This window comes from Antennarius striatus, chromosome 3 (genome assembly GCF_040054535.1).
Source record: "Antennarius striatus isolate MH-2024 chromosome 3, ASM4005453v1, whole genome shotgun sequence".
NCBI lineage: Eukaryota > Metazoa > Chordata > Actinopteri > Lophiiformes > Antennariidae > Antennarius > Antennarius striatus.
In genome coordinates, this window is record NC_090778.1 from 4,016,128 (window position 1) to 4,032,684 (window position 16,557).

At 37.9% G+C, this 16,557-nt stretch overlaps 1 protein-coding gene across 1 annotated transcript; it reads left to right on the plus strand.

Annotated features, from left to right (window-relative positions):
• Positions 1–1,908: 1,908 nt before the first annotated feature.
• On the plus strand, positions 1,909–16,273 carry stxbp1b (syntaxin binding protein 1b). The gene is made up of 20 exons (XM_068310354.1): positions 1,909–2,013; positions 5,171–5,220; positions 5,411–5,492; positions 6,227–6,303; positions 6,549–6,627; positions 6,828–6,931; positions 8,273–8,421; positions 9,094–9,178; positions 9,856–9,986; positions 10,654–10,761; positions 10,862–10,922; positions 11,302–11,367; positions 11,490–11,570; positions 11,865–12,003; positions 12,193–12,302; positions 12,778–12,879; positions 13,413–13,498; positions 13,626–13,780; positions 14,006–14,149; positions 15,496–16,273. Exons 1-19 carry the CDS (start codon positions 1,977–1,979, stop codon positions 14,113–14,115), a joined length of 1,812 nt encoding a protein of 603 aa, XP_068166455.1. The 5' UTR covers positions 1,909–1,976; the 3' UTR covers positions 14,116–14,149; positions 15,496–16,273.
• The last annotated feature ends 284 nt before the right edge of the window (positions 16,274–16,557 follow it).

Sequence of the window (16,557 nt, forward strand, 5' to 3'; positions counted from 1 at the left end):
TAATAATAATAATAATAATAATAATAATAATGAAAATAATAATAATGATACAAAGAAGAAAATAACAATAATGCAAATTATAAAAATTTAGTAATATAATTGTAATCACACACATTATGTAGGCTTCAATAGATATTTTGAGTTGGCTATAGTTGTCTAAGAAACGGAAGGAAAGACAAGCTGTTAGACATGATTGGTGTACTCCTTAGATGGTACATTCCTTACGGTGTAAAATTGATACCCAGCTTTATTTTTCTTGAAACATTAACCAGATTGTCTTTCCAACAATCTTTCTCATTGATTTTTCAGATGTCTTGGAAAATAGACCATGTAATTCCCTTAGGTCTCAAATGCACCACAATCCATAGTTTTCAAGGAGCGTTTGTATTGAAATGAATGTTTGAGAAAAAAAAAAGAGTTTTTATGTTGCTTGACTGAACCAAAGATCAGAATGAAGACAAACCACTGCATTTTAAAACAAAGTATTCTCCCTCCTCCCTCAGAATTCTCTTTGCTTGAATACTGTACCAATCTGATCATCTAAGTCCTGTTGGATATCGCTGTCTGTTAAAGGACTTTGATATGTCTGCTGATGTGATTAAGGGATATGCAAATAAAGGTTGATTAACTGATTAATTGGTTGACTGATTGATCATCATGTTATCTGATCCTTGATCATAGGTACTAATCAAATAAGTCAAGATAGTTTAATTTTGCTATTCAATAACTTCAGATTGCATCAAATACAGTGTAGTTCTATCAGAGTTATTTCTTTTTTGACGAATGAAATGTGGAAAAAAAAAAGCAACATCTCCATCTTTTTGACAAATTGAAATGCCTTAGGCCAATGTAAACAATGAATAAAGTGCAAGCACTAAAAATAAAACAAAATGACAATGAACTGGAAGTCATTTTTTGCGGGTCTCTAGTCAATGTCTTGAGAACAAACACATGAAGCAGCTAAAAAGAAGCCTGGAGTGGTCAAAGGTGCTGTTGTTGTTGTTTTTATTTAGGTATTGCAAATAATATACAGCCTTGAACGGGTAATGTCTACAATGACTGAACAAAAAAGACACAATTACATCTTTATAGAGACCAATACACATTAGATTCTGATTCAGATCCAATTTATATTATGTATCTGTTGCTCGATGTTTAAATGAGTGCAGCTCATTGCTGTGAAAATAATAACAACAACAACAATATTAAAACAACAACAACAACAACAACAACAACAACAACAATAATAATAATAATGACACAGACTGAAAAAATAACAACCCACCAGTATTGAAATATTGTCTATCAAACCAATAATGATGCGAATGTGGTCCAGATTCTAAGGGCAGGTTTTTATAGTCCAGGCGTCACACTAAGAGAGCTACAAAATCATGAGATAGTAAAAGAGAGTAAAAGAGAATGAGATAATATCTCATTCTCTTTTCATTGGAGTTGATTTACTTGTCCTCTGCTGCCCCCTCGTGGACAACAGGGTGAACTCCCTTTCAGCGCCAAAAAGGAGCAGGAAAAAAAATTCCGAAGGGAGGAAAAAGTCATCTATTAGGACTCAAAACAGGCAGGGTCAAAACAAACACAAACAAATCCTTACAAGGATGGAAGGATTTCAAATTTTTTGGAGTCGTTGTTATTAATATGATTCATTTTTCACAAAAGTAATGACATTTCGTGAATTTATTTAATTTTAACCTCATCACGGAAATCAACTGGCCGACCCCCCCCCCCCCGTTTATACACTGTCTCTGCAATCAGTCAGCTTTGACACGGAAAATTTAAATTTGCATTTGGGACTCGGCGGAAGTGTGCACCTTATGATCTTAATAATAGAACGGATCTGCTTTCGAGGTGGAGACTTTTATTTTGTAATCTGTTGGAGCGGAAATACGTGTGTCAATGTGAATTGACGTGAGTGGCACCGGTCAATTTGTGTGAAGTGGACGCGCAGCTGAGGGCTCACCATGGCACCACTTGGACTAAAAGCCATCGTTGGAGAGAGTAAGAACTGTTAATTTTATTTATAATTGTATTGTAACTTGTTTATGATGACATGTGGACATGAGATCCGCATCTGATCTGATGGTTATTATCATTCCTAATCCATCTGAAGTGAAGGTATGAGGAGCCAACTGTGTCACAGAGAGAAGGATGTGCATGAGAGATTTGAGAAAGATGTTGTAGGGTGAACATTTTTATTTTTTCAAATCATTGACACTGTCAGAAGACCGTCCAGCTCCAGTTGAAAATTTTGTCATTTTTGGAAGAATCGATGCGTAAAAGGCGCACACGCTCATCCAAGCATAAGACGTGCTACTTTTCCAGATTGTCATTGAGATTTATCCATATTCATATGTATGTTTGTAAAGTGTTAGACTATGATAAAAGTTTCAAACAAAAATCGAGCCATTATCGGCATTTGTACGTGGAGGAGCACGCAGTCCTGGTTTGTTGTAAATCCCGTTTTACTAATCTTTGCGCGGATTAAGTTCTTTGACATCATCCCCAGAGGAGGAGGAAGGACGGCCCCACAGACGAAATAAACAACAGACGCTTCCACGATCTCTGCCTCACCTATCAATGTAGATTGTGTCATTACTACGATGTACATTTGTCAATGACATGAAGCTCTCCCTGTTTGGTAACCATTAATAACGCCTTTAGTAACTCATCAGCACTTCAGATTATAAACTCTACTGCTGGATATAACAGCAAGGTATTTACTGTACAAACAAGAAAAAAATAAATAAAGACAGACAGTTAGAAAGAAAGATTTTGATTTTTAAAAATCACATTTATTCACAGAAAACATATTACACACACATTAATCACACTCATGCAAAAAAGTAACAGATTCACGCAAAAAGGAATTCACATTTCAAAAATTCACATTTCCGCCTGCTTAGATAAATCACCATCTTTGCTTGGGTCAGAATAAAGTTTAGAATCTGCCAATCCTTTTTTATAATTCTTCCTACCTTTCAAATCAATAATTTTTTACCTGTTTGTCAAAAACACGACCGAATGAGAGAGATTCTCTCTAAAAACAGGAACAGATTGTCGAATCTCTGACAGTCTAGGAAGCAGTGAAAAAAAAAAAAAGTTCTGCGAGAACAAAACAGACAGTTTTATGACATACTGTATTTGCATTAAAATTCAAAATAAAACTTTTAACGGCCACAGGGCCATGCAAAAATTCTCCATTGGAGATCTCCAACCTTCGTTAACAATGTCTTGTAGAAGGACACCCATGAAGAGTTCACACCCGGCGCCAGACCAAGGTGAACCCTCCAAAGAAAAAAAGAAAGAAAAAGAAAGAAACCCTCCAAACCATTTTAAGTCACTGACTCTGAGTCTCCTCTGCAGTGTACTGGTAGTGCACAATGTAGCATACAGACAGTATAGATGTAATACACAGTGGAGCTTAAATATTGTTTGCAGTGTAGTACACAGGTAGTACATAATGTATGCAGACAATACATGTTTGACTGAGGTCCTCTTCTTCCTACCTCTACACCTTAAGATGAAGCTCATATCAACCATTACTAAATGTCCTGACTAGAGGTGAGAGGAAATAACATCGATTGACCGGTAACCAGAAAACTTATCACTGAGCTAGATACAATACAGTGGGCTAAAAAGCATTATTATGGGGAGTTTCTAACAAATAACAAAAAGTAACAATCAAATCTGAAACAGCAATTCATACATGATTATAAATTTCAGTTCTTCAAATATGCATTAAAAAAATGCCTGTACTGACAGGGCTGTGTGTGTTTGCTGCTTCCCTGTGTTGTCATATCCGCTGGCACAGAAATGGCCTAGCTATAGTGATGTGGGTGGTGGATGGGGTAAGAGGATTGGGAACAGATTAGAGGCAGTGATTGCAGTGGGCCTGTTCCTCCCAGCCCACTCTGAGGGAAACTGGGACACCGCTCATCAGCTGTGGCGACGGGAGATTTCAGAACCATGGCTTTGGTGTCAAAATCATCAGTTTGATTGACGTTTTAGGAGCGGATCATTCATCAATGTTAGTGTCTCTAAGAAGCCCAACCGCCCATTGTTGTTTCCGTGTGTGTGTGTGTCTAGAAAACGATGAATCCTAACTATGTAATTATTATTTGATTAATAAGATGTTGTGTGAGAGCTCAAACTCAAACCTCCTTTACTTGTCAGTTATCATCCCATCCGTGTTTATTTTCTTCTTTAAATAATAATCACTGCTTTTGTTGTATTTGAATGAAACTGAGAACGTCATCACCAGTCACCTGTAATAAAAGTCAGGTGCACCTGAACCAAAGGTTATGTTGTGATTCTCTTTTAATAGTACAGTGTTTGAATATGTATATTTTTACTGTATTGTAGATGTATTTTACTGATTTGATCATTTTATTGTTTTTTATACATTTTATATGACCAGGGGACTACAGATGAAAACTAGCCTTCTGGCTAATTCTGGCTATTTTAACCATGTATAATTATGTGTTTTATGAAATTGCATTGTCCCCTTCAAATAAACTAAACTAAACTAAATTAAATTAAATTAAATTAAATTAAATTAAATTAAATTAAATTAAATTAAATTAAATTAAATTAAATTAAATTAAATTAAATTAAAACCTGTCCTTAGTATCACAGAGGGACTGGTTTGTGATCCTTGAACAATGATCCTCTGCATCCACCATGTCTCAGTCCTCTGTCCCAGGCATGTGAGCAAATTAGTGTCTCTAGGGTGGGTGGTCCTCTTGATGAAGTTATGCTTTTGATAAATGCATGGTATACAGGAGCGTGATAGAATACACTATAAATGGGACTAATATTACATTTCGTTCAGTAAAAACAATAAATGAATGACCACAGTCTGTGCCACTTATACACAAGGTACAGCAAATTAACTCCATTAATTATTGAGTCTGAATCTCCATCATGATGATAAAAATAGTCCAGGTTCACGCAGTGAAATAGTTTGGAGTATGAATCCTAAAGTAATCCTAAGGTATCAACATTTTATTTTGATTGGTGAGAATAAAAGATGTTTTTAATCTTATTTTATATTTACCCTGCAATCACAAAGCAAGTTAGCATCATCTCTTCTCACCCACGATAAAATATTTATTTATAAAAAATAAAATATTTATTTATTTTTCTTTCCTGACAGAAATAATGAATAATGTCATCAAGAAAGCAAGAGAGAAAGGGCAATGGAAGGTAAAGCTTCTGTTACTCTCTGACCTCATTTCCATGTGATTACAGTTCCGGTAGACATAAAGTAAACTCTGTGTGTGTGTGTGTGTGTGTGTGTGTGTGTGTGTGTGTGTGTGTGTGTGTGTGTGTGTGTGTGTGTGTGTGTGTGTGTGTGTGTGTGTGTGTGTGTGTGTGTGTGTGTAATGCGTTGCAGGTGCTGGTGGTGGACAAACTGAGCATGAGGATGGTTTCCTCCTGTTGTAAGATGACAGACATCATGTCAGAGGGAATCACAAGTAAGTGTGACCACCAGCTCACCTCTGCCCACAACTGTCCATGGAGTCACTTTAATCACATTTAGTGTAGGTCGATGAAGGGGGGGGGGTGGGGGTCGACATCAGGCTTATTTATGTGTCATACCTGATCTCAATGAGGTTTAAGGTCAGTTTAGACCCAATTTTGAGGTCCATCTTTTCTACAGTATTTATGAAACTCTGTACACTCTCATATTACATTTTTGTTTTAAATGGTTATTTTTGAATTTTTATTTTGAATTTTTGAATTTTTAATTTAATGTTTTTTTCTTTTAAATTAGTATTAAGATGTTTTTTTTATGGTGTGTTTTGTGATTAGACTTTTGGGTCACACTGTTGTATTTTCTTCCCTTGACTTGACTAAGAAGGAACCATTTTTGATTTTTGTCATTTTCTATAAAGTACAAAACCCCTGATGATTCTCATTTTGTTATGATAACTCAAAAGAGTAGAAATGGTATTTGGATTAGGATTTGATGTCATTAACATGCGACCGCGAAGATGGAATGTACCATCCTCACAGGACGATCAGTGTTTACTCCACATACTGGGGGTTTAATGCCATGGCACTGACATACAGACGAATTAAGGCTGCTGAAAACCATCAAAGAGTTGACAAAGACAAACTTGTGCATCTACAAATTGAAAGTCAACTAGATGGAACTGCTCCAATTGAGCTCATAGATGATTATTAATTATTACTGTCTGCTCTCCAGTTGTAGAAGACATAACCAAACGGCGTGAGCCATTACCCACCATGGAGGCTATCTACCTGATCACACCTTCAGATGAGGTAAACCATACTCACAGTTAAGACACATCTAAGACAGCTGGGGTAGGCACTGACAGACCCCGACCTCTAAGATGGTTGTGGGCATTTGTGATTGTCTCATCAACAACAAAATTCAATGGATGGATGAATGTATGAATATAACTTTGAATACAGATGGAAATTGGACACACAGCATTTTGGAATTGTAAACACACTTTCATTTAAGTTCACTCCCCCCTTTGGTAATCCCTGATCTCTGCTGTCAGTCTGTCGAAGGTCTGATTGACGACTTCAGAGACCCACAGAATCCGAGGTACAGAGCAGCGCACGTCTTCTTTACTGACAGTGAGTAAATCTGTTCCAAATCACCAAAACTGTAATATAATACAAAATAATCAAAGTACATCAAAGTAGCATGGATTCTTCTAAAGGTATGCCAGAAGCTGTCTACTGCGGTTTGATCAAGAGAGCTTTTGTGTTCGTGTAACATAATGTTGACATTATTGGATCTAATTGTCACCATGTTTTTCTGTAAATCCGGGCAGCGATCCCAGACTCATTGTTTGGACTACTGACCAAATCCCGAGCTTCCAAAGCCATGAAGGCCTTGACTGAGATCCACATCGCCTTTCTGCCGTATGAGTCCCAGGTAAGGTCCCGTCTGGATGAGGATTAGACCGCTGCCGGTGAATGAGATTTGAAACCTGGAGATGCAGATGCCTTGATTTTTGGTTTTCATGAAGTACGGGCATGCAGTAATCCCTCGCTTGTTCGCGCTTCAACATGTTCGCGCTTAAAGATGCACGGCTTCACTACATCGCGGATTTTTAGCAGGTAGTCACGTGATACCGTAATGCGCATGCTATTGGCTGACAGTCTGTAGTTGTGTGTACGACCATGTTTTTTTTTTGGTTTGTTTTTCGTGTGTGGCCCCACGATGAGCTGGCGTCTCAATCAGGGTATACCTTGCCTTTCATAGCTAGCCGATCTAGGCTCAGCTCATAGCCCACAGCTCAGCTTGGATTTTAAAGGAAGTTTTAGCAAACTTTTAAAGAGAAAACCTTAAAATACAAAGATAAAATACAACTTCAGAGAACTTAAGCTCTTGCATATCAGAATAATAACAAAGCAAAATTCTATAATCCTGATGCTCTCATCCCAAACAGAGGGAGGGGCAGTGGTACAGACGACTTCACTCGCACTGTTTTGTGCCGGATCAGCATTAGTCTTCAATCCTCTTCCCCCCCACCCCACCCCACTGCCCTCTACTCATCCCTTTATCTCATTGGCTGAGGGAGTCGATGTTCATCTCCTGCAACCAATGGGGTCGCAGATAAGATTTGTGACATCATGTGTGTCAGTAACAGATGGGTAGTCGGAGGCGTGACAGCCTGCATGGGACGGGTTTACAGTAACTGGTGAGAGCTGAGGAGGATCAGGTCCACGCAGAATACTCAGAGTGTTTGTAATCGACCACATAATTATCATTTCGTCATCAAATCATAAACCAGTTGGACCACATGAAGTGAAAGTGAATCTGTTAATCATTACACGACATGAAACAGTCACCCTCGCTTTAGGTCAGATGAAAATGAGAATGAAGTCATTATGTTCCCACCAACAGTGTTACAGGAAATTTAGATGACATCTCTAAAAGTATTTTTGGAGTTTCAATGAAAAACACACTTAGGTCGTCCCCCTGAACGAATGAATAGGATGGAGTCATTTAAAATCTTTAAAAATAACCAAAAAGAGACTATAATTAAGATTCTACCTTTAACAATTTAAATTCTCCATCTTTGGTTATTCATAAAATTTTTTTAAAAAATGCTGCAACCAAACTGTAATCTCCAAAAATATTTAATGGACTAAGAATATTCCACATTTAACAACTGACTTTTCATCTTTGGGTCAACTGTTTGTGGTGGACCACTAGTGTGGGTCTGATCTTTGAAATGTCGTGTCTCCCTGTCGTGTCCTGTGTGGTCAGGTGTTCTCCCTGGATAAAGTGGATGCTTTTCAGGACTTCTACAGCCCCTTCAAGGTTGATGTGAAGAATAACATGCTGGAGCGTTGCGCTGAGCAGCTCGCTACCCTCTGTGCCACGCTCAAAGAGTATCCTGGAGTCCGATACAGAGGGTGAGACCAGCAAGGAAAACACATTCCAATTTGTTTCATTAAAATGTTTGCATACGGTTTAATTCTCTATTTAATGGTATATTTGGATAACTGGATCTCCAGTTGTATTGACATGCAAGAGTGAGAGATGTGAAAACTCCACCCTTTTTTATTTATACAGAACACACCAACAGCTGTTTAACTCTGGCCCAGTGAGTGATTTTAGACCAAACCAGGATGTAGATGCAAACACTGAAGGAAGAGCTTGCAGTTCATTGATTCAATAATCAAATTACATTCATCAAACAAAAAGTTAAGAAGGGTGATGAGGGAGAGACGGATAAAACAGGATGAGCAGTTTAATATGAGCTAATAACATTCAGAAGAGGCAAACAATCCATAAGTCATTACAGTTTCATGCAGAACCACAGAAGAACCCGTTCAGTATCGCCTCTGCAGACGGGGTGTAGCTGTTTTTCAACATTCACATTTTTTTCTCTTAAGGAAAAAAGCTCTCAATTTTATGTGTGCAACAGAATTTGTGATTAAATTTAAGTGCAGTTGTGCACCCGCTCAGAATTTTTTTTATTGAAATATTGATACGTATCTATACTCAGTATGTTTACAATAAGCTATTCCTCTCTCCCTGTTTGTTGTGTGTGTGTGTGTGTGTGGGTGTGTGTGTGATTTCAGAGAGTACAAAGACTGTGCAATTCTTGCTCAGATGCTTCAGGAGAAGTTGGATGGTTACAAGGCAGATGACCCTGCTATGGGAGAGGTAGGCCATTAATACTAGTGACTTGACCCTGTTCTTCTCTGAACAACAGGTATCTGCTACTTGGTTGCTTGACTAAATTATGAATGTGAAAAATAAAATGCGATAATGTTATTGCAGTCACAGCAGCATGTAGCAGAAACAATGGGCCTGTCTCAGACAGAATCAAGCTTCTGCATTGGAAAAAGAACTGAAAGGCTTTTTTTTTTTTTTTGCATGTATGCATGAAAATATACACGCGTCTGTGTTTTGACACTTGGCATTTGAAAATCCTCACATTTAGTTTATATGTTCATATACAGCATGAACATGCTGAGTCCTGTGGCTGAACAGGAGGCTTCATCACTCTGTTGCTCACAGACTCTATGTAGACAGAGCTTTGAATGGCTGGTGGTTAGACAATAAATAAATCTGTTCGTATTTTGTGAGTTTTCCTGTTTTTATTGCATTTGAATGCAGTTGCATTGCTCCTAATGATTAATGTGATGATATATTCGCTCAGCAACTGTGATGTAGAGCAGTGTGGACACCTGAATTTTACCTGACAACTACAGTATATAATTGCCACAATGTATTTGCGGAATCGCTTTTTGACTTGATATTGAATGATGAGCTGTGGGATATGTGTGAAACATGTCACGGCTGTGATCTCTGTGTTTTCTGGTGTCTGTTGTGTTCAGGGTCCAGACAAGTGTCGTACTCAGCTGCTCATCATTGATCGTGGATTTGATCCAGTGTCACCTCTCCTGCATGAGCTCACGCTGCAGGCTATGTCCTATGACCTTCTGGGCATTGAGAATGACGTCTACAGGTAAAGGTGCTCCAGGACAAAGCTGTCTAACAACCAAGGAGAGTCAGTGAGCTCATTACATTTCTTAATTCATTGTCTTTCCCTTACCTTACCTCTGTTTTCCCCTGATTCGTCTTGTCAGAAAAAACAAAATACTGAAATTCTATCTATTTATTTTTATAAGTGTGTTTGACTGCTAGAGAGGGTGACTGAATAATTTTATTCAATAATTTTATTGAATACATTTTGAATAATACATTTTCTTCTTCCAAATCCTTTTCAGGCAGAATTGTATTGTTGAGTTATGTTCTTTGCTTATTTATTTGCTTATTTAATTATTTTCTTGCCTGAAATAAATTGGTTTTTTTTAAAAATAAATAAATAATAGGTGTTTGAATAATTTTATTCAACCATCTATTATTATAGCTGTCAGACAGGTTTGTATGGCTTGTCGTTGGGGTAAAAAGTGTCTCCAGGCCCATTTTAGTTTAAATTGTGTTTTCATATTTAGCTGATTACTGGGACTGCAGATAATGTGGAATTTTAAAATTCAATGGTGACCATGTGGTTTAAACATAACCCAAATGTCTTCAGCCTCTTAAGCATTACATTTATTTAGTGTATCTGCACTGGAGGAACATAAAATTATTTATAATGCATTGGTTACTGTCTATATGCTCTCTGTCAGCTTTGAGACCAGTGGGATGGGAGAGACCAGAACAAAAGAGGTGGTGCTGGATGAGGATGACGATCTGTGGCTGAGCCTAAGACACAAACACATTGCAGAGGTGTCAACGTGAGTGACTTCACGATTGCACTGATAAGAAACTTCCCGCTGTTGCAAAACTCACGTTCCTGACTGTCCTTGTCCTTTTCTGTCTCATCCCTCCACACAGGGCCGTGACTCGTTCTCTGAAGGAATTCTCTGCCAGCAAAAAGATGAACACTGGAGAGAAGGTAGAGATCACACTGCATTACACCTTCATTACACCATTCACAAGATTGAGTCACCAATTCACTCATATAGCTTGATTATAGTGATGAGAGGGAGCTGGAGAGCAGTAGCGCTACCCTTTTTCTTTTCTTTTTTACCCATTTTTGAACATGCTTGTATGTTTTTTCAGTGGTTCATTAATGTCTTTGTGATAAAAGACAAGTATTAGAAGAGAAGTCTCATCCAAACATCCACCCTAGCAGTCTGCTGGAGGTGCCAGACACACATTGCATGAAAACACTTCAGACATTGGTGTTATGGAATCACCAAATTCTTTAGTCACTTCATGTGGAAAATGTTGAGTAATTATAATTGAATAATCATGACGACTGTTTGTTTCAGACCACCATGAAGGAACTGTCTCAGATGCTGAAGAAGATGCCTCAGTATCAGAAGGAACTCAGCAAGGTAGGGTGCATCCCTTCAGATCACTCTGCTAAAAGCAAAAGAGTACAGAGGTTTATTTTATAGATATTTTAGTATTGCTGAATGTGACCTGTCTCTTATCTCACCTGTACCCCTGACCTCAGTATTCGACTCACCTCCACCTGGCTGAGGACTGTATGAACCGCTACCAGGGCACCGTGGATAAACTCTGTCGTGTAGAGCAGGTGAATAAATTACACACTCCTGTATTATATTATTAGAAATGCATAAGCAGAAATGACTATTTATTAATCAGCATATAAACTGGTTACTGGACGTAGAAATGAAATTCAGACTGAGAATGAGTTTCCGTAGGACGGTTTGTGGATGAGGTGTGAAAAAAAATTCCTTTGACTTTTCTGTAGGTGATTGTAAGGACATAGAAGCCCTCTAACATCTAAGCTAGATTTCTCTACTGGGAGTGTTATCCTGAAACTGATGTTAAACTTTGGCGTCTTTTGTCTTTTACCATTTCTAAGGATTTGGCGATGGGCATAGATGCAGAAGGAGAGAAGATTAAGGATCCCATGAGGCTCATCGTACCCATTCTGCTGGATGCTAATGTCACCGTGTCTGACAAGATCCGCATCATCCTGCTCTACATCTTTCTGAAGAACGGTCAGATATTCACTCATATTTCTTTTTCCATAGATGCTAAAAAGTGAGACGCTAAACATTTTAAAGGAATTCATCCTTTTAATTATATTTATGTGTTACTTCACCGTATGGTGGATAATCTCATTCATGTATGCCGCAAGAGCTGAAAACCTATAGTTCAATTCGTGTGTGTCTGTGTGTGTGTTTCAGGCGTGACTGAGGAGAACCTGTGTAAACTACTTCAACATGCCAACATCCCACCAGAGGACAGTGACATCATCTCCAACATGGCTCATATGGGTGTCCCCATCATTTCTGAGGTGAGCTGTCGTGATTCATGATGAATTAATGAGTCGGGCTTGTTGGTGCATGTAACAATTCTAAAGGTGTCATGGTATACCTTTCTTAATTTCTTTTCACCTACATATAACACACCTGACGAAGTGTACACCAAAATGAAACAAAAGAAGAAGTTTAATTTAAGTTTTTTTTTTAATTTTTCAAAATTTATCCAAGATAAAAATGTGACATTGACCTAAATATGTCATTCTAAGAACAAAGTTTGTGTCAGGATGTGTATTTCTAAACACACTTTCTGACCATCTAACAATATTTTTATCTGCTCACCAAGTGTAATGGGACTCTATGTAATTCTGCTAACTGATGGATGCATAGAAATGCAAACACGTTGCGGTAGGTAGTGACGTGTGCAAACCTGCCTTGATGCTGATGTGTGAACTGTGGGAGTGAATGTTTTTTTTATGACCAATGCGACCAGCATCATGTGTTTCACAGGGAACCACAAAGAAAACCAAGAAGCCTGATCGAAAGGAGAGAATCAGTGAACAGACCTACCAGCTCTCCAGATGGACCCCCCTCATAAAGGATCTCATTGAGGTACTCCATTACTGCACTATTACCATTCAAGTGTCTCAGTAGAGCTCATTTGAATGACTTTTAGACAAAAAGATCTGAAATTTATTTTTCTTACAATATGGGACCAAATAGAAAGAAAAAATCCTGAACCGCCATTGTGTCCTTTTCTTTTGTTTTCAAAGGTAAAAAACCAAGAACATATTGATGGAAACATAGCAGGAGAAAACACTCAGACAGGATGATTCTATTCTAGTTCTTTGTAAAAAAAAATTAAAAAAATAAAATCCAGATTATTGCTTTTGATAGACTGAAGACATTCAGTACTGGGTCACTTTAATCAATATGGTCAAAGTACCTAGTACCAAAAACCTAAACATAATCTTGCTTGTATTTCTTTAAACCAATCATAATCTTCTTATGCAGCACTACCCAGAATGTATTCTGAAATCTGATATTTATTCCACCCCCCCCCCCCTGTAATAGGAATCCCATCTGAATGTGACTTTAGAGAGCTGTCTGTTTATGAAGCCATCTGTTGTGACACATTCCCACAGGATGCTATTGAGGACAAACTAGACTCCAAGCTGTACCCGTACATTTCACAGCGACAAGTGTCTGCCAAAGCCAGCGCTCCATCCAGGTGAGGTTTTCTCAATGTACTTACATTTACGGTAACACATTACATTGATAATTGATTCAGTAATTGTAAAATAAAAGGGGGTGTTGGAGGCTGCTGTTCATCTTTCTTCTTCTTTTCTATGTTTCAGTGCTCGCTATGGTAACTGGCACAAGAACAGGGGCCCCACAGAGATAAAGACGGGGCCCAGGGTCATTGTTTTTATCATTGGTGGGGTGACATACAGTGAGATGCGTTGTGTGTATGAGGTCACCCAGGCCAATGGCAAGTGGGAAGCACTGATTGGTGAGTTTAGCAAGTTCCCTAAATGTTTACTGGATTATAAATTAGTCGAGATCTTCTTCATGTCCTTCTGTTTGAAAACCTTTCAAAACGTGGATGCTTCTGTGGTAAATGTGACATGTGACCATGTCCTCAATATGCAAGTGTTGTGTGGGTCGCACAGCATGCTAGAAAGTTGACTTACTTCAGTTATTATTAACCATTTTGTGTTCTTTTTGCCTCATATAGGTTCTACTCATGTCCTCACTCCACCTAAGTACCTAAAGGAACTACAGCACCCAGACTTCCTGGACCCCAATGCTGCACCAGAGGGTACAGAGGAACCACCGGCAAAGTGAAAAGATGTATTGCAAGTAAAAAACGGACGTAGAGGTAAATCTGAGCAAGTGCCTTACATTTAAACCATCAAATCCTGCAGAACCATCATGCGTCACTAGGTTGAAAACACACCGACAGAAGACGTGAACATATACACCTGTGCGCAGAGGCGATTGCATTGCATAGTTGTGATGGTATTGATCAGGACATGATAATTAAGGTGGTGCAGGAGTGGCAGTGGGATGAGTGGAGTAAATGTGCAGATTTGATCAGTTTGGTTACAAATAGTGCAAAAAATGTGTGATAGATGGACAGATAGATAGATGTGGTTTATTGATCCCAAACTGAGAAATTCACTTTGGAAATGATGACATAATTTATCTTCACTGGGCAGCTTCTTTAAATCAGTTACATGGATGGGAAACATCACCTGAAGCTGAATTTACATTGACATATTTTTTGTGATTTCACAGGTTAAACAGTCCTTTTTAATCCAGCATCAGATGTTGTACTGAAGGACTTTTATATAAACCATATCCAGAATATACAGTAGTGTAAATTCTAAGGATGATAAATGAGATGTGCTACACCCCATTTGTATCAGAATTATTTCCAAGTGTGTGGATATTAATAAAAGAAGTTAAACATAATTCTCAGTTCAGAACTGAAGAAGCCTCTTGGATGAGAGGTGAAACGTCTTCAAACAACCTAAAGCAGTCCAGTTAATTTTTTTTTTGCTCTATTTTCTGAATGTTATCCTTCAAAAAAGTGTAACTTTCAATCATTTATTTTTTGTTTTTACTTCAGTTAAGAAAACACGATTTTTAAAAATCATTTATCATCATTTATTTGTGTCTCAATAGAATAAAGTGTTGATGTACAGTAAATTGTCTTGAAATATTTTATGTTTGGTCAACCTTTAACTAAACTAGTCCAAAACTAACCCACAGTAATATTCGGTACTGTCATCACTAGAATAAAATACTGTAATAATTTAAAAAAGTAAATATACCCTGAGACTCTGCAGACGCCACTAAAGGCTTCTAGTGGGGATATAAACAATAGTCGAGAGGTGTTTAACATTGCCATTAAAATCTGCGCCCCCCCTCAATTTATTGAGCATTACACAGTAAAACATTTATGTAAACATTATGTAGAAACTCTTGAACTGATTTCCATTATACTTCAAATAGGGGTGGGACATGAAACAGGAGAGCTTTACAGACATTTCCTGACATCCAAGTTGACAGTAATAATAAGCCTACAATGAAAAGAACCAAAATATCATAAAATTATTTTTTAGAACTAGAACTCTTTTGGTAAAACATGACATTCTCCTTGCAGCATTTCTACATATTTGTCAGAACATGTTTCTGCTCTGAACTTGTGTGGTCTTTCAGGATCAGCTGAGCTCTTCCTCACCTTCTAAAAGCCGTCTGAGAAAGAACCGACCAGACGCTTCGGTAATGCTTCATCCTCCGTCCTCAAACACCAGACGAATCCTCTCTCCTCTCCTCTCCTACTTAAGAAATCACATTGTCATGGGTTAGATGTCACGAGTGTGCTGATCAAAGATTATTTGCAGAGATTCCTTTGTGTTCTAATGTCTGTTTGTTTGGAAAATCTATTTTTAGTGGAGTAGATGGCCGGAGGAAAGTCAGGGATGTTAATCAAAAGTAAGCATTTCTTTTATCATCACGACGGCACAAAACCTTCTTTTTTATTGAATGGATTTGACATATTACCTCTATTCCCTCCCTCAACATACTTTTATTTTCTTGGCGTAGACAGCATGTGTACATGTAGTGCTTTTCTTTCCATTCAGTAATAGTCATTCATTGTATGAATCAAGAGATTTACACTGCACATGTCTGCCCTTGGAAATGCCAACATAAAGCCACTAATGGTTTAAATGTTGGAAATGCATTTTGACAATAAAATGAACAGTAAAGCTGGATTTTTGTTATCTCAGTAGATGATTTAGCATCGTACTTCTTCATGTAGATATCTCCCTTGGTTTCCTGTGTTGGATCATGATGTCATTGGTTATTGTTTGTAACTTGTAATCCACTGTGCATGAAGAGAGATATGTCATGACTGTGTTATGTTTGTGCTTTATGACCACATCCATAAACGACTTGCTGCAGGATGTGTGCTAAGTTAATAAAGTGGCTTCCATCAAACTCTTTTTGTTTAGGTGTTGAACTTGTTTTTGAATTAATTTAGAACCGAACTGATTAAACAGTATATGGTAATAACTTGTTATTGTGGGACAAGTGTTCAAATGCTCCACTCAAATGATCTATTGTCTTCAGTCCAAATCTATATGAGGTTAACTATCAATTTATTGCTTTATTCTAGAAGTTTAAAAGGACAAAGGAACTGATCCTAAACCAAACCCTAAACCAGGGACATGTCCATGGTTGTAAAGGAGGAGTAAAGCCTAACACCAGTTCGTAACT